The 27,763-nt window shown below is 39.4% G+C and overlaps 1 protein-coding gene across 1 annotated transcript; it reads left to right on the plus strand.

Annotated features, from left to right (window-relative positions):
- Positions 1-1,471: 1,471 nt before the first annotated feature.
- On the plus strand, positions 1,472-22,628 carry LOC143511550 (interferon-induced protein 44-like). The gene is made up of 9 exons (XM_077001155.1): positions 1,472-1,574; positions 17,304-17,336; positions 17,817-18,131; positions 18,486-18,516; positions 20,019-20,214; positions 20,481-20,630; positions 20,917-21,088; positions 21,802-21,902; positions 22,000-22,628. The coding sequence occupies exons 2-9, from the start codon at positions 17,312-17,314 to the stop codon at positions 22,183-22,185; spliced, it is 1,176 nt and encodes a 391-aa protein (XP_076857270.1). The 5' UTR covers positions 1,472-1,574; positions 17,304-17,311; the 3' UTR covers positions 22,186-22,628.
- Positions 22,629-27,763: the final 5,135 nt, after the last annotated feature.

A 27,763-nucleotide genomic window follows, 5' to 3' on the forward strand; every position in this document is an offset into this window, starting at 1 on the left:
ATGTGTAACAGGAGGATGGGGAATATAAACCCTGTGCAATACAGCAGTGACTTTGCAGGGATGAATACAGTCAACACTTTCAGTTTCATATTCACTACCCCACCCAGCCTGCTTACACACACAGTGTAGAGCTGAATTCAGAAGGAGCATTTAGAGACAGACAGAGAGGTGCAGACACAGAGCAGCAGAGGAAGGAGCAGCTCACTCTTCTTACTAAGGTAGGTCAAGAGGGTGTGGTTTTTGAAAGACTTAACATACCTGGCATGCAGTCACTGCATAATAGTTTAAGAATTGGGTTGCAATACCACCCAATGTCCAAATGTTAAAAATTTGGGAGAAAATTAAATAAGCATATTTTATAATAATTATATAGGTTACTCATTCTTGGTTACTGTAAAATGCATTTCTATCTGAGAGTGGTACTATGTGCCCCTTCTGGTGACATTTTGAAGGATTCTGCAATGTAAGTCTGTTAATATAATGACAGGAAATCTGACCAATTAAATGTATGATTTTACTGGTCTATAACAGCCTGATGCTTCTCCATATTCTGAAGGAGGCCTACACAGTAAAAGTAAATCATTATTGCCTACATACATTCGCTAGCTCATTTTGAATGGGAGACACACATGGCATGTACCTAAATGTTGGGTATCTAATTAAATTATGTACCAAACTGAAAAGACTTTCGCAAAGTAACCCTTCAGAAAAAAAATGACTTGCTCAATAATTCATTTGAGCTATTCCATCTATAAATCTTAACCAGTAATGAAAATATTATGCATATAGTTTCTGTAAAATAATTTGTTAAAAGGTCATCTCAGGTAGCTCAACGTGTTGAGCCGCATGCTCCCAATTAGAAATGAAGGCGCATGAACATTGGAGGTTCGAATCCCACGTCCAATTATTTGGGGCAGTCTGGTTGTAGGGAACTGGTCTTGTGACTGGAGGGTCGTGGGTTTGATTCCCAGACCTGAGGCCATGACTGAGGTGCCCTTGATCAAGGCACCTAACCCCAACTGCTCCCCGGGCGCCAGGCTGGGGCTGCCCACCGCTCTGGGCACGTGTGATCCACCGCCCCCTAGTAATCACTAGTGTGTATGTGTTCTAACTGCACAGATGGGTATTTACCGATTTTGGTGAAAAATCACAATTGACAAATATGGCACATTTACATTTAAAAGTGTAGCAACTAGCCTGTAACATAGATTCCACTTTATGTAGATTGCTAAACTCTATTTTGGAATAATTCAAACAATAATTTAAGGTTACCATGTCTCTAGGTTGTTAATTAGTTATTAATGTTTTTGAATGACAATGTTGCTAATTCATGTAGATAAAGAGATTCGATAAATAACATGTGTAACAGGAGGGTGGGGATATAAACCCTATGCAGTACTGCAGTGACTCTCCAGGGATGAACACAGTCAACACTTTCACTTTCATTTTGAGTACCACACCCCTGCTTACACACACAGTGTAGAGCTGAGAGTGAAAGAGGAGCATTTAGAGACAGACAGAGAGGTGCAGACACAGAGCAGCAGAGGAAGGAGCAGCTCACTCTTCTTACTAAGGTAAGTCAAGAGGGTTGGGCTTTTAAAGTATGAGATTTTAAAGTTAAAGACTTCACAAGAATTGGGTTGCAATACCACCCAATATCCAATATTTAAGGACTGTAGTGGAAACAAAAATTTGGGAGAAAAAATGTAATAATTATACAGGTTACTCATTCTGGTAAAATACATTTCTATCTGAGACCGGTACTATGTGCCCCTTCCGGTGACATTTTGAAGGGTTCTGTAATGTACGTCTGTTATTATAATGACAGGAAATCTGACCAATTAAATGTATGATTTTACTGGTCTATAATAGCCTGACGTTTCTCCATATACTGAAGGAGACCTATACATTAAAAATAAAACATCACTGTCTATGTACATTAGCTAACTCATTTTGAATGAGAGACACACATAGCAGTTGTGGTGTACCTAAATGTGGGGTATCTAATTAAATTAGATAACAAACTGGAAAGACTTTCGCAAAAGTAAACCTTCAGAAAAAAAAATTTGCTCAAATATTCATTTGAGCAACTCCATCTATAAATCTTAACCAATAATGAAAACATCATATATGTATATATAGTTTCTGTAAAATCATTGATTAAAAGTGTGTAAATAGTTATTAATGTTTTTGAATGACAATGTTGTTATTTCATGAAGATTAAGACATTCGATAAAGAACAGGAGGATGGGGACATAAACCCTGTGCAGTACAGCAGTGTCTCTGCAAGGATGAGTCAACACTTTCACTTTCATATTCACTATCCCACCCAGCCTGCTTACACACACAGTGTAGAGCTGAATGTAAAAGAGCAGGAGCATTTAGAGACAGATAGAGAGGTGCAGACACAGAGCAGCAGAGGAAGAAGCAGCTCACTCTTCTTACAAAGGTAAGAGATGCTGTGTGTTGGGATGAGATTAAGACTTCACAAGTGGACTTAATAGACAAATACTTGCATGCAGTCACTACATACACAAATATAATAATAGGGTTACATTCAATACCCATTTTCTAAAATGAAGGACTGTGTACTGAATAGTGTCTGTAGATTGTAACATCAAACCATCATGTGGAATGCTGCTGAATGGTCTTCTCAGCGCACTCAATCCATCAAATGCCGTAAACGTACAACTGAGGCAATGCGGCAGTTGGGCCTTCTTATGAACACCACTGATTTTTCTCCTATTTTTGCGGTTACTGACCCAGAGGTTAAGGTTACAACCTTCACCTCTATGATGGGGTCCATTTTGGATACAGTAGTCCCATTAAAGAAAATATCAATTACGAATAAAGACAAGCCGTGGATGACTGTGCAAATTAAACATCTATAATAGTCCATCTCCACCATCTCCAATCATTTCTGGCCAAAATATCAGTAGAGTCACCACTTTCAAACTGTTAGGAGTCCAGAGTTCATCTGATTTATCCTGGGACGCTCACATCAAACATATGATTATAAAGACAAGACCAAGGATCCACTATCTTGCAGCGGCTAAAAGAGCTGGTCTTCCATGTGAGGTTCTCCAACAAATATATTTGACTTTTATACGTCCAATCCTTGAGTATGCTAGCTCTGTTTGGGGTGGGCTGACCAAACAACTCTCAGAGGAGTTGGAAAGGGTACAAAAACGATGCTGCAGGATTATTGACATCCCTTCATCATCTCTCCCACCACTCAGTGAAAGGCATGATGAGGCTGCCCTGCGTATCCTCACTGAAATACTCAAGGACAAATCTTCTCCTTTACATGGCTTCTTGCTTTCAACCCCATTATCCAAATACTCACTTCGTCGGCAGCGGGAATATGTAGTACCCTTGAGCAGAACTAAAAGACTGTTATGCGGGGACACGCGAACGCGCATAAACCACGTGGTCTTATGCGGCAGTACGTGAACGCGCATACACCGCGTAGGGTTGTATTAAACCCAAAGGTCCAACAAAACAAAACAAAAAAACTGAGACCACCGGCAAAACGTTCACGGGAAAAGATACAAAAGAAAACGTCTTCGTGTAGGCAGCACGAAGGAAAACCACTAACAGAAAAGAAACGCGGAATAAACTCAACGAGAGGTAAGTAGCCTACGAAAAACACAGCGCGCAAAAAAAGAAAAAAAGAAACGCGGAACTGCTCAACGTGATGTATGCAACCAAAACAAAGGAAAATGAAAAACCATGAAACTAAAGAGATGCGGAAAAATACTCAACGCGAATGAACGATAACAAAAGGGAAACAAAAACCGCCGGGGGAAGAAACGGCTCACCAATACGGAACGGCGAAAATAAAAAACTTCCCAAAATGATAGGAGAGAGAAACAAGAGAAAAATACAGAGGGAGGGAAACTTGAGATGGGCCCAAACGGGTGCAGAAGTGAAACACTTGAAGAAAACAGCTCGAGAGAAGAGAGAAAGAAAAGCAACATGGAGTAACCCAGAAAAACGTTACCAGCTGACTTCTCTAGAGAAACAAACAACTCAGCGAAGAGACACTGCAGCTAGCCTCCCTAAGAAGGGAGGAAAACAGCTGAGTGTCATCTCCGCTGATTGCGTCTACGCGACGTAGACCGCGAGCGCTCTCTGGTGGTCATGGGCGGGGCATTGCTGGGGCCAGCCCTGACAAAGACATGAACTCTCTTTTATTCCTCATGCTTTTAAATTGTTTTTTAAGTGACTCAATTACTATTTTATACTATTTTGTGATAACCCATGCTTCTTTCACAAATTTCTCAACCATATAAACAATATCTCAGGCTCTACAGTTATTATTGGAGGTGACTTTAATTTAACCCTCGACCCACATATAAACAGATTATCCAGTTCACACAATACACGTAACCGACAGTCCACAGACATCATAAAACAATACATGTCAGATTTAGGGCTCAGTGATGGTTGGCACCTCAAAAACCCGAACGCTAAAGAATTTTCTTTTTATTCATCAGTATACCACTCGCACTCTCGCATTGACTATCTCTTAACCAGCAATTCTATTATATCATGTCTATCTGAAATAAAATATCACCCGATAACAATTAGCGACCATGCTCCAGTATCACTTACATGGAACATGTTGGTGGTCCAGAAACACCACCAACACTACTTTGGGAAACTGGAAAGGCAGTGTTAAGAGGCAAAATAATCTCTTACTCTTCTTATAAGAAGAAAGATTTAGAAAATGAGACTAATCTACAACAAAAAATTGGGGAGCTATCGAAGGAAATGATAAAAAATCCAACAGAAAAAATTTATGTTTTAAAGTTAATTTAATTAATTTAGATTTTTATATTCTTTATCGAATGTTTGACACATTTCAGGTCTCACTGCTTAAAAATGTTTTTTTTTTTTATGCTGGCGTGTCCTGCCTTGTCAAATTTAATAAATGATACCTGATACAGGATGCTCTCTGATCTAACTTTGGAGTCACTGAACTCTACACTTCAGTGAGTTCAGTGCTGCAGTCTGCTGAAACTGAATGTGAGCAAGTTCCTGCTGTAGAACCAAGTGCTAACCAGGAAGCATATGACTTCATGCTCAGTCACATGCAAGAGCTGGTAAAGACCTTAAAAGAGAATGCAAGAAAGCATTCAAAAGCACGTAATGATCTTAGAACTGCACGTCCCAAAATTAGTCTAAAGAAAGGCCAGCTTCATACAGATAAAAGAAAGGGAAGCGGCTCAAAGGCCATCATCCATGGTGAGCACCCCCAATTTTCCCATGTCAACTATTAGACTGAAGCCTACAGCACTCCCAAGGTTTACTTCTACAGGTGGAAAAAAGACTGGGAAGAACTCCAAATCCAAGGTGAACCAACTGGTTCAAAGGAGGTGAAGAAAATTCAACTAGTAGACAGTCTTGATGAGAAAATAACAAGAGACCTCCGTCTAACTACCTATAACACTGCGGATGACATCTTCCGTGTCCTAGAAAACCGCTATGGGAGTCGGACATCCATTGCTATTGAGATAGTGGAGGAGTTGCAAAAAACTAGGGGTGGGTATCACCACTGATTTCCCATTTCGATTCGATTTCGATTCACAAGGTCCCGATTCAATTCGATTTTTGATTCGATCCGATTCAATATCGATTCTTGTAGGGACATTTCAGTTAAATAAAAAAATGTAGTTTGAATGTGAAATGTTGTAATGATACAAGGAACACTCAAACTTTATTAAAATGTATTAAGATATTAGTGTTTATACTGTGAACAACAGTTACATTCTTTTTTTAATATCAATTAATGCACTCTTCCACATAGCTCCTTTACCAGAAAAGGCATTGAAAGCGGTTTTGAACAGCCTTTTAAAGTGCAAATTAAGTGTTTTTTTATGTAACAAAAACATTTCTGAACATAGTTCTGAATATTGTAAACATTAAGGTCCAAAAACTAAGATTCATTCATGACTTATTTTTGACATCTTTGAGATTGTCAAATTTTTCTGCAAGAAAAGGAGCTGATTAACATGTTGAGGAGTGAGACAGCTCCTTTTTGCAGTAACAATATTGCCAACTGTTGAGAAAACTTCACAGCTTTATACTTGATGTGTCGCGACCGGCGTGAGGGTCCGTGCACCGAAAACGACGTAATCGCGGTGGCTCTGCCAGTGCGCTGTGGCTTCACAAGGTCGTGTACCTCTCGAATTTTGAAACTGCGTGCACCGCGCTTCAGCGCAATTAACAAAGTCATGTTTGCAGGGTTCATACACCATTAAAAGGTGGAATTCAAGCACTTCGGTTATTTTTTTGGCACGGGGAGAACTTGTAGATAGTTTAATCGCAAATGCCTTCTCTAGTGGAGTTTGTTTGGGTTCTGGCGTTTTTTGAATATCAGGATGGTGTCGCGTTAAATTATTTCACAGATTTGTGGTAATCCCACAATATTTCACCTCCATGTTGCACAGTTACACACGGCTGTACTTTTATCCAACTCTTCCCTACCATCATAGTTTCTGAATCCAAAATGTAACCATACATCTGCAGGGTTGCCAACTTTTCAAGATCGCTTGGAGTGAGATTTGAACCTGGAGGGGGTGGCGGTGTAAAATATACACAAATTAAGTATTATATCGTGATCGATCGCTCGCCAGTGGTTGGTGCCCGAGCGAACTAGTAACTCATTGAATCATAGATGTGGATCAGAGGTACATTTTTTTTACTCTTGCTGCAGCCATGCTTAACTGATCACCCAGCCAAGTGGCGGTGCTCGAGAAAAAAAAGATGATCTCGCGAGATAAAACGCGAGACGTTAAAACGGTACGCATATGCGGGGAAAATTGGCTAATTCTAAAGATCGATCTCAGGTTTCATAAATCGATATAGAATAATTCAAATGAAGATCGATTTGAATCGAAAGATCGATTTTTTAAACACACCTCTAAAAAAAACAGTCAAGAGTTTTCGACCACAGAAGATTGTTGAATTAATTCAAGCTGTGGAAAATGCGCTACAAGATCTAAGTGACCTGGGAAACATAGGTGCTATTAAAAATGCACTAGTAACAAAGTCAATGGAGAGTAAACTTCTCAGATTCAGAAGTAGAAAACATGCTGCCTTGGGTTACAAAAAGAAGATGTATAATTCAGTCTGGCTAGAAGAGTGAGAAATGCATCTTCACAGATTTCTCCGGCGTGACTCCGAAGATGAGGAGCTGCAGGAATTTGCAGTCATGCGAGTGAACATTGGCGACAAACCAGCAGGTTGCATTGCACAGCTGGCAATATGTGAGACAGCCAACCTTCCTTCCTTCACCAATCTAAAAGAGGAGCATAAGGTACGCCAACATGACAGTTATGTCGATGATATCTTAACGTTCCATAATGACCTTGGCCAGCAGAAAACCATTACAGCAAATGTACAGAGGATTTTGAATGCAGGGGGGTTCGAGCTCAAACCTTTGGTCTTTTCTGGACAAAGTGGGAGGAAGGAACCTCATGAAGAACAGAGGCAAATCAAGACAAATCAAGCACTTGGTCTGGGTTATATTGTAGAAGAAGATAAGCTACACATGATTGGAATCAAGGAGAAGGAAAAAGATGCGGCTGGGTCAAGATCTTCTACAGATCCAGATCAGAACTCAAACACCGAACCCTTCCAACCCATTCCAAATATAATAGTTTGGAATGGGTTGGAAGGGTTGTTTCGCGGCAACAAACTGGGATTTATTTTTTAATGACAGTGGAAATTATCTTAACATGATGTGCTTACTTCGTATATTCTCTTTTGTAAAGAATTAGTTGCTACCACAAAGCAAATAAAAAAACATCCGAATAATAAAAAGTGGATTACAAAAGAACTTAAAATGTGCTTAGTTGAGAAAAGGGCTTTCCTACGAAAAGACCAACAACGTGTGAAGGAGTTTCAGAGGAAGGCCATACTCGCAAAAAGAAAATACATGCACAAAGTGGAGCAACAATTGAAATGCAGGAACGCGAGGGAGGCATGGCAGGGCTTGAACATAATGATGGGAAGAGAACCCACACCTCAGCTGGTTAACTGCACAGATCCCACCTCCTTTGCAGAGCAGCTCAACACCTTTTTTGCCTAGTTCAATGGTTGCTGCCCTTCTTCCAAATGGACTGGCCCCACCTACAGCCCTACTCAACCAGCCGTGAATATAAGCAAGGAACAGGTCACCACCATCATGCGCCAAATCAACCCACATAAAAGCTCTGGCCCTGACCAGCTCCAAGGTAGATTATTGAAAGAATGCTCTACCCAGTTGTTGAGGCTTGGATCATTAAAGGTAGGAGAATCGCTCAAAAAGTTGTTGATGGGTGCATGGTCTGCAGAAAAGCAAAAGCAAAGATATGCCAGCAAGTAATGAGTGACTTGCCACTAGAAAGAATTGAGGAAGCGGCACCATTTGAATTTACAACAGTAGATCTTTTTGGTCCCCTACCAGGTAAAAGATGATGTCAAGAAAAGAGTAAACCTCAAGATTTGGAGAATTGTTTTCAGCTGTATGGCCAGCAGAGCCATTCACACTGAAGTAGCAAACTATCTTTCATCTGAAAGTTTTCTGATGGCCTATTTAAGATTCATAGCACTCAGAGGGCATCCAAGGAAAGTTTGGTCAGATCCAGACACCAATTTCATTGGAGCAAAGTCTGTCTTACAAGAGCTGTACAGATTTCTGGACAGCCAGGATAAGGCATCCCTGGAGGAGACTGCAGCAAAAAATGGAACGAGCTGGACGTGGAAAAGCCACCCTGCCGACTCTCCGTATAGGAATGGCGCTACAGAAGCTGCTGTGCGAGTTGTGAAACGAGCACTCCAGAGTCTTGGAAAAGGGTCTGATCTCAGCTACAGTGAGTTTCAAACAGTGCTACACATGGCAGTTAACCTCGCGAATGAGTGCCCTATCAATGCCAGAGTACAGAGCCAGGAAGACTGTATTCATTATGTCACACCATATGTCAATACTTTTCTACATGGTCGAACGTCTCATGGTGGAGATATCAAAACATTCAACTTCATCAGCTACCCCTACAAAAGGAGATTTTGGAGCCAACTTGCCGGTCCCAATCTGTTTGTAAGGAGCAGGTGGCACACAGTGCACAGAAATGTCACAGTAGGAGATGTTGTCTGGTTATGCGACCAAAACGCACTAAGGTCAATTCAAGCTTTGTAGAGTTGTCTGTGCCAACCCATCATAAGAGATGTTGAAATCAAAGTTTCCCCATGGTACTGTGTCCCTCTAACAAAAGCTCAGGGTGCAAAACAAGACACCAAGTTGTTGAGGTAAGAAAAGGGACAATCCAAGCAACTGTCCTTCACAGAGACGTCAGGCGGTTAGTCATCCTATTACCTGTTGAAGAACAAACAGAGATTGAGGTTAAGAATTCAGTATAAATCATAAGTTTGAATTGACAATCTCCCCAGTGTGTCCAAGGGAAGATCAAGTGGGAGGTGTAGAGTCAATCTCAAATTTCCAGGAAAGAAAATAGTAATAATAAATAATAATAATAATAAAAAAATCACTAAAACAAAAAACTGAAAGAAACAAAATTTTATCTAATAAAGAAAACTCTCAAGCAGAACTAATCTGGCAACCTGACCAGAACTTTTAGAAGACGCGCAAGCAGAGGAAGAGAATGCAATAAAGAAAGCATGTCAGTGTTGCGCTAATTTTAGCCAGGAGGAGAAGTTACTGGTTTTAGCCCGGCAAAGCTGTGGATCACAGAGTCTATGCAGAACTGGCACATCTACAAACCTGGAGAGGTAGCCGGTAAGGTTAGCCAAAATATTAAAGACCACCGCTGAGTGACTCTCTTCTTTTAGTGGAATGACTAAAAGTACAGTTTTGACTGTACTACATCTGTGTAAAAAAAAAAAAGGGATGCTGTTAAACATTTGTTATTAGGGCAAAGCCATGTTAATCAGCATCCAATCAGAAATGTATGACGTGATGACATCAGCATTAATGTATATGCCCACGCGTATCACGCACTATGTTCGAATAAACGGCTGACTTAAGTGAGTTGAAGTTGTGCCAGAAACAGAGAAGGTTGTCCAGTGTTTTCTCTTAGCTAAAGCAAATTGCTTACTGTGTACCAGAGGTGGGACCAAGTCAGTGTTTTGCAAGTCTCAAGTAAGTCCAAGTCTTTATACCTCAAGTCCCGAGTCAAGTCTCAAGCAAAGACACTCAAGTCAAGTCAAGTCTCGAGTCAAGACAGGCAACAGTCAAGTCAAGTCCCAAGTCTGAAACTTGGAATTTCAAGTCCTTTCGAGTCTTTTTTTTTTTTTAACCAATGTTGCAGGTATATTTTAAATGTAAATAATAGACATGCGTTTTAAATCTGTATTCTCCTCAAATCTTGATAAAACGTGCAACTGAAAACACGAAGTATAAAAAAAATTAAAATTACACCTCTTTATTGCACAGTTCAATTTGTTAAACTTAGCTGCAAAAATATTCAAATTTCCAGAAATAAATATTATGTGAAAAAGTCATAAGTAGAACTCCACGTTCAAATAAAAAGTGCTGATATTTTCACAGTACAATACAACGAACCATAACAGCATTTTCCCTCTCTTCTCTTATCTGGTTTCTTGGAGAACATGTGTGAGTGACACAAGACAAACAAATATAAGAACTGAACAATTAACAGGAATCTGCAACTTTAGACATTTCAGTAAACTATTCTGCATTGCATTTCTGGCCAAAAGTCTGTATGTCATTTGTGCACGATGAATGATGTCCCCATAGCTGAAAACTCGCTCCACTTTTGTCAATATATTTTTTTCTCGACGTAGATGTCTTCAAATACACAATCCATGCTGAGATAGAACTGGATATTATGATGGTGACAGAGAGAGGCTCTCTTCCCCGAGTTCAGATACAGAACCCAGGGTTGCCAACTCTCACGCATTGAGCGTGAGACACACGCATTTGACCGTCTTCACACGCTCTCACGCCACACATCCGATTTCTCACGCCGGAAAAAAATCTAGTTTATTTACCTCTGATCCACATCTATGATTCAATGAGTTACTAGTTCGCTCTGGCACCAACCACTGGCGATCGATCGATCGCGATATAATACTTAATTTGTGTCCATTTTACACCCCGCCCGGTAAAAATGTATGTTCGCCAACCCCCCATTTGATTGGTTGTGCTGCAGCTCATGCACACACACACGTACAGAGTGTGGAAAAGCAGAGGACTGGTCGAGGGGGGAGGTCTGCATCAGAAGGACGGAAATGAAATTAATGGGGCGCACTTTATAAATATTAATATGCGTTTTAAAATTTAGATTTGGGGTAAAAAAAATGAAGTCTTTGCAAGTAAACAGGTTCAAGTCCAATTCAAGTCCCAAGTTATTGGTGTAAAAGTCCAAGTCAAGTCTAAGTCTCTGAATATTTTTTCAAGTCAAGTCAAAAGTCTTAATATTAATGACTCGAGTCTGACTCGAGTCCAAGTCATGTGACTCGAGTCCCCACCTCTGCTGTGTACCCGAAGTAACACGCGAGTGCTGCTGCGCAGGGATGGCGAATATCCCCACAGATGCTAAGATGTCATGTTTAGCTAAATATTTAGCCTGCTAGCATTCATTTAGGCCAGGAAATATAAACCAAAAAAGAGGGGTAGTAGACAGGAACTGTAAAAATGGCCTCTGCAAATACTGTTGGGGATTTCACGAAACCTGGCATAATCTAGTCCAAACACATTGAGCATATGTCTAAATTTAAAAGTGAATAGGCATTTTTTTTCACAGACATGATACAGTCCCTCCCTCCCCTCTCAGAAAATGGGAATGAGCTAGTTGAAACATTCACACACAGAGTTAGGAACTGTATTGATGCTGTGGCACCAAAGGTAACTAAAATAATCTCTGGTAAAATTAAGATGCCCTGGAGAAACACTCCATCTATTGTAAAATTTAGGCAAGATTGTAGGCAGGCTGAGAGACGTTGGCGAAAGTCAAAATTGCAAGTACATTTTGATATTTATAAAACAACATTGCAGAATTACAACAGTGAAGTGAAATCAGCAAGGAAAAACTATTTCTCTACCTTAATCAATTCATCCAATAATAACTCAGCTGTCTTGTTCAGAAGCATAGATCAGCTAGTAAACCCCACCTCCTGTGGCTTCCCTGAGACTGTTTCAGTTGAAAAATGTGAGGAGTTTGCTATATTTTTTAGGGACAAGATTACTAGTATAAGGCAGAACATAGCAACAAGCACTAATAGACCATCCACCCTTATATCAGTTACTCAGCCTAACTTTAATATATCTTATTTCCAAGAAGTTGACATGGTAACACTACTTGATGTGATTTCATCACTAAAATCCTCTACTTGTGAACTGGACCCTTTACCAACAAGCTTTTTCAAGCAGGTTCTGAGCTCATTAGCAAATGAAGTTCTAACGATTGTTAATCAGTCTCTGCAATTGGGAGAATTCCCTAAAATTTTTAAAATTGCAATGGTTAAACCACTATTAAAGAACAGAAATCTTGATCCCACAATTCTTAATAATTATCGACCTATATCTAACCTTTCCTTTCTTAGCAAAATCATTGAAAAAGTAGTGTCAATCCAGTTGAATGACTATGTCAAAGTAAATCAAATAAATGACACTTTTCAATCTGGTTTCAGAGCTCTCCACAGCACTGAAACAGCCCTAGTTAAGGTAGTAAATGACTTGAGATTGAATAAGGATGCAGGCAAACTCTCAGTCCTTTTTCTGCTAGATTTAAGCGCCGCTTTTGACACCGTTGATCATGAAATACTTCTTGATCAACTACAGAGCTGGGTAGGCCTTAGTGGCTTAGTCTTAGACTGGTTTAGATCGTACCTAACTGGGCGTGATTACTATGTAGCATTAGGTACCTCTTCCTCCACACATCAAAAAATAACTTGTGGCGTCCCCCAAGGATCAATTCTTGGGCCGTTACTATTCAACCTATATATGCTTCCGTTACCACACATCATTAATAAACATGGTATTAGTTATTATCAATATGCAGATGACACTCAACTTTATATTTCGCTAGAACCTAAAGCCCTAAAATCAATTTGCTCACTGTTTGACTGCATAGATGATATACAGACATGGATGTCTGACAATTTTCTGCAGTTAAATAAACAGAAGACAGAGGTTCTTGTTCTTGGCAGTGATTCACAAAGGAATGATGTCCAGACTTATTTAAATCAAATGAATCTGAAAGCCAGACAATGTGTTAAGAACCTGGGCGTCACCTTTGATAATGAGCTCAGCTTCAAATCACACATCATGACTACATGCAAGACAGCTTACTTTCATCTTCGGAACATCGCTAAGGTCCGAGATATGCTCTCTCCTGCCGACAGTGAAAAACTTGTCCATGCATTTATAACATCAAGGCTAGATTATTGTAACGCTGTTCTATCTGCTCTTCCAAAGAGCTCTATTTCGCACCTACAGCGAGTTCAGAACGCGGCTGCAAGGGTTCTGACCCGCAGGAGAAAGAGAGATCATATTACACCTGCACTCCACTCACTGCACTGGTTACCTGTCAGCTTTAGAATAGATTTTAAGGTTCTAGTCATGGTTTTTAAATGTCTTCATGGTCTTGCCCCTCTTTACCTAAGTGAAATGATGGTTAGATATGTTCCAGTCAGGTCTCTCAGGTCTTCAAACAGTAATCTACTGGTGATTCCTAAAAGCCGATTAAAGATTGGCGAGGGTGCTTTTAGCCACTATGGCCCAAAGCTCTGGAATTCTCTTCCTGAAGAGCTCAGAGGCATTTCATCCTTGCATAGTTTTAAGAGCAGTCTCAAAACATTCCTGTTTAGATCCGCTTTTAGTTAAGAAACTCTATCTTAATAGTTTTATCTTATTTACTTTACTTTTTATTATCTTACTTCACTTTTTACTTTTTATGTTATTTTAATATTTTTATCTTTAATTTCTTTTAACATTTTCTTTTTGTCTTTTTGTCTTTGTCTTATCTCCTTTTAATGTTTCTTTTATTTATACTGTAAAGCACTTTGAGTTACATGTATGTATGAAAGGTGCTATACAAATAAAGATTATTATTATTATTATTATTTTATTTTGCAGTACTCTTTCACCCAATGGCTGGTCATACCAAAAAAAACTTTTGGGACCTTCCCTCCATCCAGCACCCCTCTTTTTTTTGCTCAGAACCATTTTCACAAGATTATCGACATTTGGCTTGGATGGTGATGGCAGGCTAGAAACAATGAGAGACAGAGAGTAATCAATTTAGTAATGCAGCAATACATGGTGCTGCCACTACTAGTCTGCTGCAAATGCCATTAACAGTAGAAGAAGAAATTACCAGAATTGTGGCGGTACATTAACACTGAGGTGTTTGTGCATCTTTGATTTAGAAGTAAACTGATATTCAAATATAGCGGTGATGAGGGTTCACACACGACTAGGCATTTTGTTCTCAATAGGCAAAAAAGTCCAAAGGGTTCTTTAAACCTAAAAGTGAAATGATGTTACTTTAGTGCAAAAAAGAGACCAAGAGCCACTTTTTTTAACTGTTACAGCAAAGAGCCATGGGCATGCTTGAACATCACCCATCCCTTCCTTTCTCTCTCTCTCCCTCTCTCTCTCTCACACACACACGCACACAGAGAGACACAAATCTGCACAGATTTATTGTAAATGTCACACACAAACAGCACGGGGGCAGTCATGGTCTGGTGGTTAGGGAACCGATCTTGTGACCAGAGGGTCCTGGGTTTGATTCCCAGGCCTGAGGTCATGAATGAGGTGCCCTTGAGCAAAGCACCTAACCCAAACTGCTCCCCGGGTGCCTGGCTAGGGCTGCCTACTCTGTTAAAAACATCCTCTGTTCATCTTCATATTTTTGTTTAGCTGTGCATTTTTCCCTGCCATTTTGAGAGCAAACTTGACATGATTTGTTTATTGAAATGATATTCTGTGTTTTCATCTCACGCACATGCGCATTTGATGAAAATCCTGGGGTGAACTCAAGTTATGCCAGGTACACACTACACGACTTTTCAGTCGTCAGGTTTTTGTGCCGTTCGCACTACACGACTGGTTGTGCTGTAATCGCAAGTCTTTCAGTTGTTGTGGCTTTCACACTACATGATTGATCGGCGACGCGGGCTCACGAATTACACGACTGGGGAATCGCCGACTCATCTGGCTTCCATCCAAAAACACGAGAAACTCTCGCGAGAACCAGCAACACCACGTAGAAGAAAAAAAAAACATGTACATGTACTCCACATTTTCGTTATTATTATAATTTTTTTTTACCGTTTAAACACTCCATAGTCCCAAGTTGCCAGAATTATTTCATCTCTCCGTGGCAGTGAACATAGATATAATCAATCACACTATTTCTCACGTGCTGTCACAATAACTTAAACACAGTGTTGTAGTAAGAAAGGTGAGGATTTTGTGTGTTTGCTGGGTTACTGTTTTGAAAGCATTCTTGAAAGTTTTTTACATTCTTCAGAGATATCTTCAGCGGTGCCGCGGTTCTCTTTCCACGTTCCCATTGGCTGTAGCTAGACGCTGTTCCCATTGGCTGTAGCTAGACGCTGCTGTTGACTCACAGTCGCCGACTGGGCTAGATATTAAACATGCTAGATATCTGTCGGTCGTCTGCAATGAGTCGGCGACCACTCTGTGACGGCTCGGCGAGCGTCTTTCAGCAGTTCACACTACATGACTGAGCGAGCGCCGAGTGATCGCCGATTTGCCTCCGACCACAGTTTCTGTCGGCGATCTACAAAAAACTGTCGGCGACTGAAAAACCAGCCTAAAATCGTGTAGTGTGAACCGGGCATTAAGTGAACAGCACATAAAAAAACAAACAGGTGTGATATGCTTCAGGATTTTGGCACTGTTGGAGGAGGTGGGCCATGGCACGGCGAGGTTGCTCATGCATGCGTGCACACACACTACGAGCTCTGTTAAGTACGCAACTGTTGTTTTCTAGGTAAAAAGTGGAAAAACTCCGTTATCAACTCTCGTTACAATGCCACTGACCTGCGCTCACCTTTAGGAAGAAGAGAACAGACAGCGGTGGTAGTTTTGAAGCCTTTCTCAGTCGTCTGCGCTGCCTTTGTTGCGTCTCGTATGTGGTTTATTCCAAAACGTGTGACAGATGACCGCGTCTTACTCAATGAGACTCAAAACAGAGTCACTTCTGGTATCTCTACCAACACACAGTACCAACACTTGTTTTTGGCCTTACTGTGGCCTTACCGGTTGTGAGAGATACGCTGGCGTGTTTGTCTGCCGCTTTTCCACCGGTAAAATCTCTAACGGTATAATTACTGTATCTGTGGGTTCTTGACTACGACTACCGATGAATTGATGGACTAAAGCGTTACTTTAATATTATCCCGTGGACAAGCGGTACTTATTGATCTGATCTGGCACAGGTACTGTTTATCTCTGCGGCAGTTGTTTCTTATGAGCGTCGCTAAGCTAAAGGCTAAAGGCATCTGGGATTTGGTGCACACTTGCATTCTCTGGGCAAACGACGGATTAACTATTGTTGTCACATGCTCTACTGGGCTACTTTCAGGCTCATCTGATGCTCACTCCAGCTCCAGTACGGTACATTCTCTAACTCACACTTGGGTTCATCATGACGATCAGGTACTCATTTAATCAACTCTATGCTCTTCAAAATGCTCATTGCAAAACTCCTGAACAATTACTCATGCATCGTCACCTTGATATTCTACGGAGGCCTAAATATCTACACCGGAGTTTGGGTCGGTCACTGATGCACAATCAGCACGCTAATAATATCCCGTCAATATGGATGGAGGGTGGAGATTAAGGGTTCTTGAGGCTTTTTTGTTTGGTTTGAGCTAAGGAATGCAACAGAAGGTCCTTTCTATGACCGATGCTGTGAGAGACATGGACCAAAACACAAAATGCTGTGCTATAGCGCCACCATCAGGCCAATGTGGGTCCCTATACTTTAGATTGGTCCTGTAAAGAGACTATGTCTTTCTGCCAAGTTTGGTGTTTCTGAGCCTTACAGTCTAGGCTGCACAATTCGTTTTATGCAGACAAAAATAATAATAAGAAAACCCCTAACAATTACAATAGGTTTCCCCACACTACGTGTGAACCCTAATAATAAGAAAAATTAGCAATTACAATATGCTCCCATACTTTGTGTCTGAACCCTAATAAGTAATTATTAGTCTGTTCTTACCAATAAAACCCCAATGCATAATGATTACTACAAATAACTGCATGGACATATGTTTTGTCTATATTTCCATAGATTCAATCATGGGAGGGAATCAGTCCAAACCCGGTGAGTTTAAATTATATCATATTATATTTCTGACATATTAAGACTTTCAATTAATTTAGATTTAGACAGAATAATCTGATGAGTGGAAAGTTTTCAAATTTTCAGGTTACCATTAATCATAATATGGCACTGTATGAGTGTATCATTTTAGCTTGAGAACTACACCTTCTGGAGGAAATTGATTGGAGTGTTTTTCTTCCTGTTGCACTGACTGCAACTGGAGCTCAACTGATGCCAAATGCAAGGGGCCTCAGTCTCTGGTCCTGACATGTTCAGTACTTCACATCTTTGTGTTTCTCTCCACCATCACAACCAGTTCAATTCATAGTTTAGCCATTAGTTGTGCTGTGAGGACCTAATTCTGGAAGTTCCTGCCAAAACAGGGACAGAGATATTGCTCTCTAACCTGAGCAAAACACTACATAGTGCAAGTTAATAACCATTTTCTGTGAATTAATTATGTCATTCTCTTTATAACAGAATTCAACACAGTTTTGGGTGATATAACTGTGGGAAATGGAGAACAAATCAGTCTTTCCTGTGAGGCAAACAACACAGGATTAACAGTGACATGGGAGAAGGATGGCTATGAACTGAAGTGTGTACAGAACAAACACACCATGGAACAAAATGAGATAGAGACAGAGACAGAATCAAAAGACAAAAAAGTAAAAGTTTGGAAAACAAAGTGTTCATTGAAAATCCAGAATGCAGATGAGCGAGATCAGGGGAATTATACCATAAATCTGGAGAATAAATTGGGTACTGCTTCCTGCTCTGCCATGGTGATTGTTGGTATGGAGTGACTTTTATATTCACCCTCTAACATACATTCTTTCAACTTATTTTAGATCACTGTAAAATGTTCAAAGAACTGTCTATGTGATGACAGTGATAAGATTATGAAGACAGTATGATTGAACCTTAAATAAATTGAATAATAGATAGAGCTTTTACAGAGGTGGAAATGCAGACACTGTTAAAGACTATATATACATTGTAATATCCTGCATTCAAGAAGCAAAAGTGTTTCTTAACCCTGAACTCACCAAATTTCATGATTTCATGTAAACTCAATAATAATGTCAGACATGTTCACCCCTTCAAGTGCTTTGCTAACTCCTGCTACAAATCCTGTGTCTCTTACAGAACTCAATGAATGGAGGACAGTACAATGGAAGTAAGTCCACAGTCATTCTGTTATATTGTGTCATGGGGTCAAGACCCAACACAATCATCGTACCCATTTGTATCTGAATATTTTTGTAAATCCTGAGATACCATTATTGGCAGTACTTATTCCAAAAATTGTCTTGAATAAACACCTACTACCCTAGTCAAATCTACAATATATCATTACAGTAACAATACTGTAGTCAAATAATAAATGAACTTGTAAGGGCAAATGTTTTCGCTAAATACAGAAACCCCATAAGTGACTAGTCACTGGACCAAAGGAGTACCATTTTTTCTCAACTATAGAGCGCACCTCAATATAAGCCACACCTACAAAGTAAAAAAAAAAAAGGAAAATGTTGTATAAGCCGCACCGGGCTAAAAACAGCATATATCAACTGAACTGAATACATTTAACTGAACTGATCAGTTTCTGTGCATGTAGCATTTCACGTGCGACAGATTTGGCTTTCAGCCGGTGTTGTGGTGAATTCAGACTCCCTTCGTTTATCCGCATATAGACGCTAGATTATATTGTCAATTTACGTTTCTATGCATAAATAAGAGCTTAACCTTAATTATCCATCACAGCAAATGGCACGGCATTATGTATGTCCAAAGACACACTGGGTCAAGGGTGTTAATTATTTTAAATAAAATACACACTGGCTATACCAAAGTTCATCTCTGACCACATGACTTCGCAGTATTACGTCTAAATATCTAGTTAAGACAAAACTACTGTAGAGTGCTCAATGAACCAAGTTATAATCACTGTAACTTCCGAATATCATCTGTAGCGTCTTTATGTGTGTGCAAATGACGGGAGTCGGATTCAGCCGTGGAGTTGGCACAACACATGTTGGTTTGAAAAAAATTCTCCTTCGTACCTGCTGCTTGCATGTGCTAAATGAAAATGAGCACTTTCGTCTTTGATTTACAACTTTGACCTAGCACCTGATTAAGTTTCTGCTCTGCCCCCTGATGGGTGAAGAAAAATCTACAGAAAAGCCGCACCTCATTATAAGCCACATGGTTCAAAGCGTGGGGAAAAAAGTAGCGAAATTTAAATAATTTCTCCCTTACACCAAAATTTTGTTAATCAGCCAAGACATGTTGGTTCTCCAATGTCAGGTTTGTACTGAAGCTATGATGGAATAACGCAATAATAATCTTGTACACTCCAGAGTCACATTATCACACTAGCATCTCCACACTTATAGTTGATCATACACACACTTGCTTATATGGTTTCTGACATTACTGTGAATCATATACAGTATATAAAAACATGTTGTATAGTTTAAAACAGCAGTGAAACTAATTTTAAAGCAACTGACATTTGTGTGTTTTGCCCTATACACCAACCGAGAAGTGTTCTTCACTTCACTTCAATATACTGTATGCATGAAATAGTTACTGAATATTAAATATTTAAAAAAATGTGTTAATTTTGAAATTATTATTGCTGGTCTATTACTATAAATAGTTTCTTTTTTGTCATAGTCAAAAAGAAATGGTCCCTTCTGTAAAGGAATTTAAAATTGATAATGACCAAGTCAGAGAGCTTCGCTTCCTCCTGTATGGACCAGTTGGAGTAGGAAAATCCAGCACTGTAAACACCATCAGAACCATTTTTGAAGGACGTCCGTTTGTCAATTGTCTGGCTGAGACAGCGGCTGGTAGGAGTTTTACTAAAACTGTGAGTACACAGTGTGACTCTGTTCATGAAGGTTCACACTTTATTGATTAAAAAGTTCAGAGACTGGTGATGTAAAATAGCAGTACTGGACATTAGTGCTTGTAGTTGTTTTATTATTATTAATATTATTATTATTGTAATTATATATATTATTATATGAACATTAGCAGTGTAAGAGTTTTATTACTATTAATATTGATATTGCTATTATTATTGATGTTATTGGTGGTAATGTTTATTAATGTTATGTGGTACTTGTCTCTCAGTATGAAAAATATGGGATAGCCAATGGGAAAGAAGGAATGTTACCTCTGGCCTTCCATGACATAATGGGTGTAGAAAAAGGAGAATCTGCAGGAGTCCGCACTGATGACATCATCAATGCCATGAAAGGACACATTACAGAGGGTTATGTGGTAAGATATAAATAACATACACTTCACTGTACAAAATGTTTACATTACTATGATTGGTTTCTCAATCCTTTTAACACAATATGTAAACAACATGAAAAAAGTGAAACTGAAGTGTTATAGTATATAGTATATATATAAACAGTATTATAGGTTGTAAAACTGGAAAACAAGTCACACCAAAGCAATTTAGGAAATACATATCAAAACAGAAATGTTTTATTTGTGTAGGCAATATGTACATTAGTCATGCCATTATGACTTATTATGTTTTGTCTTTTTCCTTGAGTTCCACACTGAATTTCCAATTATTGAAAAAGACCCCAAGTACCGCAGAAATCCCAGCCTGAGTGATCGGATTCACTGCCTAGTGAGTGTTGTAGGAGCAGACAAGATTACAATGATGGGTAAAGAATTTATCAACAAAATGAGGAAAGTTAGAGAAGCAGCAAGTGGAATGGGTGAGTCATCTTGTGTCAAATTATGAACTTGATGGTTATAGTTCAGCTTCCCAGTTATTAAGTCTTTACAATTAATAAATTATTAATTTGCTGTAAAAACAATAATGGAAGAAGAGAAAATATTTTGTCCTGATAGAACCGATTTGTGATGCAGCTTTTTTATATGCCAAAAGGGAAGATTTTAAATGAACTCATTCAGTTCACAACTTAATTAAGTCTAGACAAGATCTTGTATTAACAGATTAACCAGTCATGTAGAATACATTTACATTGTAAAAATATGAAAGGCAGGTATTAGAAATGTGTCATTAGCTCAACAGAGTCCAGTGTTATTTAGGGCAAAGGAAAATTAAAAAATGCAAAAGTACAGAAAAAATAAAAAAGAAAATTGAGAGCAATCTCTTTGCTAGCTTTCTGCCAGAACCCATAACCTTAGATGTAGTGATTTCTTTCTTATTAAAGTTTAATGTTCACAGATTATTACAGTGTATTATGTTTGTTTTCCAACCATTACCATATCTTGAACTTTTCCCTTATTTTACAGAATATCCTTTGGCATAACTTTACACAATATTCACAATTTGCTAAACTCCTAAACTGCTGTTGCATAAACCATGTGCAAATAAACTATGTGAATTATTTTGCTCCAAAGCCAATTTAGAAGAACATTACTGAGTAAATGTGTTTCATCTGTGTGTCTATCTGTGCTGTAGGAATTCCTCAGGTGGTATTTATGACTAGAGTTGATCTTGCCTGCCCATTGACAAAAGGAAATTTGAAAAAGATCTACAGGAGCAGGAAGATCAAGGAACTTGTGAGTAAAATTGCTACTGGGAGCTTATGTGAGCACTTACACAGGTGTTATGGTGGTGTAAACAGCAATAACACTGACACTGTGCATTTTTGTCCAGATGAATACATGCAGTAATTTGCTGGGTGGTCCAACGAACTGTATCTTCCCTCTGAAGAACTACCATGACGAGACCCATATGAATGAGGAAATAAACTGTCTGATGCTGGATGCCCTAACACAGATTATTCACTGGGCTCATGACTATGTGGTCACATTCTCTACTATACCAATACACAATGAATGATGAAAATTCACACAATCTGCAATGTTGATTAATTTTACTGGGTTAATCTTGCATTTATAGCCAGGCAATGGATACAGAAAGTAATACAATTATTGTCAGGAACAGCACATGATCGCCGTGTGATGCGGTTCACCTGCCACTCATGGCCCCTCCCCTTCGCAACTATTTAAGCTTCCCCCTCACTCTTCCGGGTTGCAAAGTATTGTTGCCATGCCACGTACCAAGCGTTCTCTCTGTGTCTCTGCTTTCCCGTGTATCGACCTCTGCTCTCCTCCTAGACCTCGTTCCCTGCCTAGTCCCTCTGTACCTCCTGGCTTCTGTCTTACCAGCGTGACCCTGGACTGTCCTGACTACGATTACCACACTCCTGCACAGCACACCTTGAACGTAGTGACTCCCCTGTTTGATTACTCTGTTATCACTGTTTCAATAAAAGTGGCTATTATCCGCACTTTGATCCTTGTCTGCCTGATCAATACGTTACAATTATGTTCAAATATTCCGGTTTTATAGCAATAAAGTAATTTTAAATGCAATGAATATAACACTAAAGCCAGGTTATAACTATGTTTACATGAATGGATGAAGTGAAAATGTCTTCCTAAAGTGAAAAGGAACTTTTATAGTTGCCCGCCTATCCGAGAAATACTGAGACAAGGAGAGACGAGCCTTTCCTCATATCCACCCTGGGCCAGCCACCTCCCGCCTAACCAGCTATGGATGAAGGATCAACCCACTGCCCTGGCCCCTCTCACCATCACAAATTATCTCCTGCTATGGCTGTATTTCCGCGCCCTGGACTACCATTACCAACCATCAAGAAGTTTTGGACTGAATAAGAATTATATAAAGAACACACACATATATAAATTATCATTATCTTTCCCATCTTTTCTTTGTGTATGTATCTCTCTAATTGTTGTTATGGTGACCAGTGTCGGCCAGTGGAGGATTGGTTCCCCAATCTAAGATTAATTTTTATAAGTTAAACGAACTCGTATCAGTATACTAAATAAGATAAACTCATTCTTATACAAACACAAGGTGAGGAAGGAGGTAAACTACATACCAATAGCGTCTCTGTGCTCTGCTGACTCAAACTGCACCCAGCAAACAGACAAAGGCCTCCCAGGTGCTCTCCCAGGCTTCTCTTACTCTATGCTTTCTGAACACCAGGTGAACATTTGGGCCCTCTACTGCCCCCTAGCACCCTCCTATACACCAAGCAAGCATTCACCGCCTCCCAGTGTGACAAAATGTGAATAATAAAATGATACCAGCATATAGTGCACAACCCAACAACCATAGCAATATTTCACAAAGCAAAGGGGAAAACAAGCGAGACCACAAAACCCATTTAAAGTAATTGAGTTGAAGTGTGAAGATTTCAGGCTGCTACCAGACTCCGTCCTTAAACGAACCACTGGACTAAAGATCACCTCAGTGATGTGGTTCAAACTCACAGGTATCTGATAATGTAACTGTTTCTATGTGTGTAATCTTATGCCTTCAGTACATGTTTTATGCACAACATTTGAATTATTACACATAGACTATGTATTTATTTGCAATATGCATTTCAGCTGATGATCCTTAGAATGTGCATACCAGACAGAGCCATAGTCAGTATGAAGGGTGGAAGACATGGGCAGTCACTAAATCAAAACGTGGAGCTAGGCGTCAAGCACCAGTTATCAGCAGACACTATCCAAGTGTCTGAAAGTTCATTGGCAATCAAGAATGAGAAGCACCATGACCTCATGACAATGCTGGACTACTTACCAACTTCTGCTCGATCTTTTTATGAATCTCTGGAATGTGAATAAAAATCTGATTAATCTAAATTTTACTTGATATTACATTGTTTTATATTAGTTTTGTTTTATGGGGATTTTAATAGGGGTGTTTTATGTATGGTTCATTTAATGTAAAAATCCAAAATGAAATTTAGATTATATAGAGTTCTATTGAGTTAGCATGTTTTCATTATTTTCTGAATGTAAATAAGTTAATTATCCACAGAAAACTAAAAATGGACTGTATATGCATTATATGTCATACAAAAAGATGAATAGTTAATTAAGAATCAAAATAAAGCTTAGAACTAATATATTTGTTGAAGTCACATATACTGTTTTTCTGTGCATTGATTTTGGCAGTGGAAATAAACTGTTCTTCCACGTTCTATAAAATAAAAGCAATAATATAAAGCACTATTATAAGTGATATTTCTAAGCACCTTCATGAATAAAGAATTGCAAGTCTACATGAAGCACATTTTAGTTTTTTTAATGTAAGAAAGTTGTCAAAAAAAAAAAAAAAAAAAAAAAGGAATCCTCCCAAACAAGAGAAATGAGATATATATATATATCATATATCATCATGATATATGGTTTTTCGTTGGAAGGGCTCAATTATTCTATGGCGGATGACTTTTTCACAGAAGATCTTGTAGCTGGCATCATAGGTTGACTCATTTCTGCAAAAAATAAATAAACAGTGTTATTAAGGGCAGAGAATGATTAGTTGATGCAATATGAAATATAGCAAATATAGCAACTCACTGTTCTTCTTCTGGGGTCCAAGTCACTGCAGTGGACTTTGACAAGAATCTGGTGTACTGTCTGTAACAGGACTTGTGGTATCGCACCTCCAGGGACACACAGTCTTTGTCCTGAATATAAACAAGTATGCTAGTGTCTTCCTTCATCGTGGCAGCTTTCAACAATTGACCTTTAAAAAATAAAAGAAAGAAGATATATCATTTCCACAACAGGGACAAACAATGGCAAATGGTGCTCTTTAATATGCTACCTTTCAGATCTCTCTCTTTTATACATGCACACACATACATACATATTACATCTTATATATATATATATATATATATATATATATATATATATATATATATATATATATATATATATATATATTTATAACTGTATTTTTTTACTTACTTGCTGAAAACGTTTCTGCCTGTGACAGATGGTCCTTCTGGCGTTTGCCTCCAACAGTTAGATACTTGTCATTTTTCTTGCATATTATGCATAATGCAGGAAGCACAGGACCAATACAAGGGAAGCAAGCCCATCCTGGACCTAAGTTTCTTTGTTGGGGAATATGTAGAAGGACCAGGGGATGGCAGAGACTCGCATCTGTCCATATCTTGAGCTTCAGAAGAATGGGTGACTCGCTTCTTGGTCGCATCCAAGTGCTTTTTTTCTATAAAACGGCGGTAGCAAGTAGGGTGATACCCAGCATCTTCGGGAATATTCTCAAACTCGATTTCTATGCAATGTTTGTTTCTGCTATCCTCTGGCTCTCACCCTTTAAGCCAAGCCACCGTTTGACGCTAATCCTGAATGTATCCCACCGCGTTCGTGAAAATGCAATTGCCTCTTCTTTCTTTAAAGATGTATGTCACGTTGAGGACCCCGGCCCCTCCCCTTTGGGCGTGTGTATACGTGGTCCACGTGCTTTGTCTGCGTCAGTGGAACTCCGTGGTAATGTCGTGTGAATAATGTGTCTCACCTGTGAATCGTCTCGTAATCACGTGGGGCTAATGTGGTTTGCCTATTTAATGTGCGCTCGCGCAGTGTCCTGTGCTCGTCGTTGTCTAATGTCTACACATTACGTGTGAAGTATATGTTGCTCGTGTGCTATTGTGCAATCTTGTTTAATAAAAGTGACGTAAAAGAGGAGGATTCCTGTCTAGTCCTTCGTCCCTCGTCGAGCGTCACAATGTAACATTGTTTTGCACCCTTTTTAAGCACTTTTGAAGACTTTGTTGTCGTAAATCCTTAATCTCCTCTACTCTGTGTTGACAAAACAGGTACAGACATGTTGGATTTCAGCTCCAATATGCAGCCACCTGATTGGTCTAGAGGGAAGTAAGTCCGCGAATCCGTATCACTCATGAAGAAAAGACTACTACGCGAAGAAGGAACTATAGCCGATTTAAACCACGAATAAAAAAAAAACTGCAGGATTATACATGGAGAACTTTTACTATTGCGCTCTGCACCAATAGTTCATTTTATTAAAGAAAGAATTATTTAGTGACCCATATATGGGAACGGGATTAAACGAAAAACATCTTCACCTTATGGCCTATAAGTGAAAGATTTACAAGAGAGAGAAAGGTGGTGATAAACATTGTTACATAGAGCAACCACAGAGAAAACAGAGAAAGTCTGAAAACGCACCGGCATGACCAAAACGATTCAGCAGTGAGCCTTCACAACAAGCTTCCTTAAGTAGCGTGGGAGACACCTGTGACAGATCACTGCTGATTAGTCTTATTAAGTCTGGGACTGACTCGGGAGCCTCTAGTGGAGGCTGGAGGAATGGCATCTGAGCCAGCCCTGACGTGTGTGTTCATTTGTCGCGATCGTCTTGTCTTTCAGTTTCGTTTTACTTGTGAAAAGCACATAAATCGCACACACATATGGTGATCAAACTTAAGGCAGACAAAGACTGAGTTCAGCAGTTCAGCCCCAGACCTGACACGAAAGGTGGAGCCAGAGCACAGATCACCAGCACCGGAACCTCCAAGAATCTGCCAGCAGAAGAAAGACATTCAAACAACGGTAAATTAACGAACAAATTCCCTGGATGCCATGCCGGAAGCCCTGCATTTTACAAGGGTGGCAATGCTGGGATTGGACCAGCAGGTCCAATCGTTTTCTTTGAGTTTCCTGCTGTTTTCTATTGCCAAGTAGAGTTCTTGAGTTGTTTATCATCGACAATAAAGCCCTCGGCTCTCAGCCTCTGTCTCCTGCTGCCTCCATACCCGCGTCACACATAGTCAGGCCTTTCTAACCCTTTTTTTCTTCTAAGAGAAAAGCGGACACAAAAATAATGCACGAATATTAAAAATGTAAAAGAAAAAATAAATAACTCCCAACACATACACCCACTACACATGCGCTGCAAAATATCAATTACAATAACTATCGTGTCTTAAAGAGGAATTTGACATGCATTAATCAGTCTCTCTAGGTTGTGAGATAATTATTTACATTTTTGATGAACAGCAGGTTGCTAATTCATGCAGATAAAGAGATTCGATAAAGAACATGTGTAACAGGAGGGTGGGGGATATAAACCCTATGCAGTACTGCAGTGACTCTCCAGGGATGAACACAGTCAACACTTTCAGTTTCATATTCACTACCCCACCCAGCCTGCTTACACACCCAGTGTAGAGCTGAGAGTGAAAGAGGAGCATTTAGAGACAGACAGAGAGGTACAGACAGACCAGCAGAGGAAGGAGCAACTCACTCTTCTTACTAAGGTAAGTCAAGAGGGTTAGGCTTTTAAAGTATGAGATTTTAAAGTTAAAGACTTCACAAGAATTGGGTTGCAATACCACCCAATATCCAATATTTAAGGACTGTAGTGGAAACAAAAATTTGGGAGAAAAAATTAAATAGGCATATTTTAGAATAATTATACAGGTTACTCATTCTGGTAAAATACATTTCTATCTTAGAGTGGTACAATGTGCCCCTTCCGGTGACATTTTGAAGGGTTCTGTAATGTACGTCTGTTATTGTAATGACAGGAAATCTGA

This window comes from Brachyhypopomus gauderio, chromosome 4, assembly GCF_052324685.1.
Source record: "Brachyhypopomus gauderio isolate BG-103 chromosome 4, BGAUD_0.2, whole genome shotgun sequence".
In the NCBI taxonomy this organism is placed as follows: domain Eukaryota; kingdom Metazoa; phylum Chordata; class Actinopteri; order Gymnotiformes; family Hypopomidae; genus Brachyhypopomus; species Brachyhypopomus gauderio.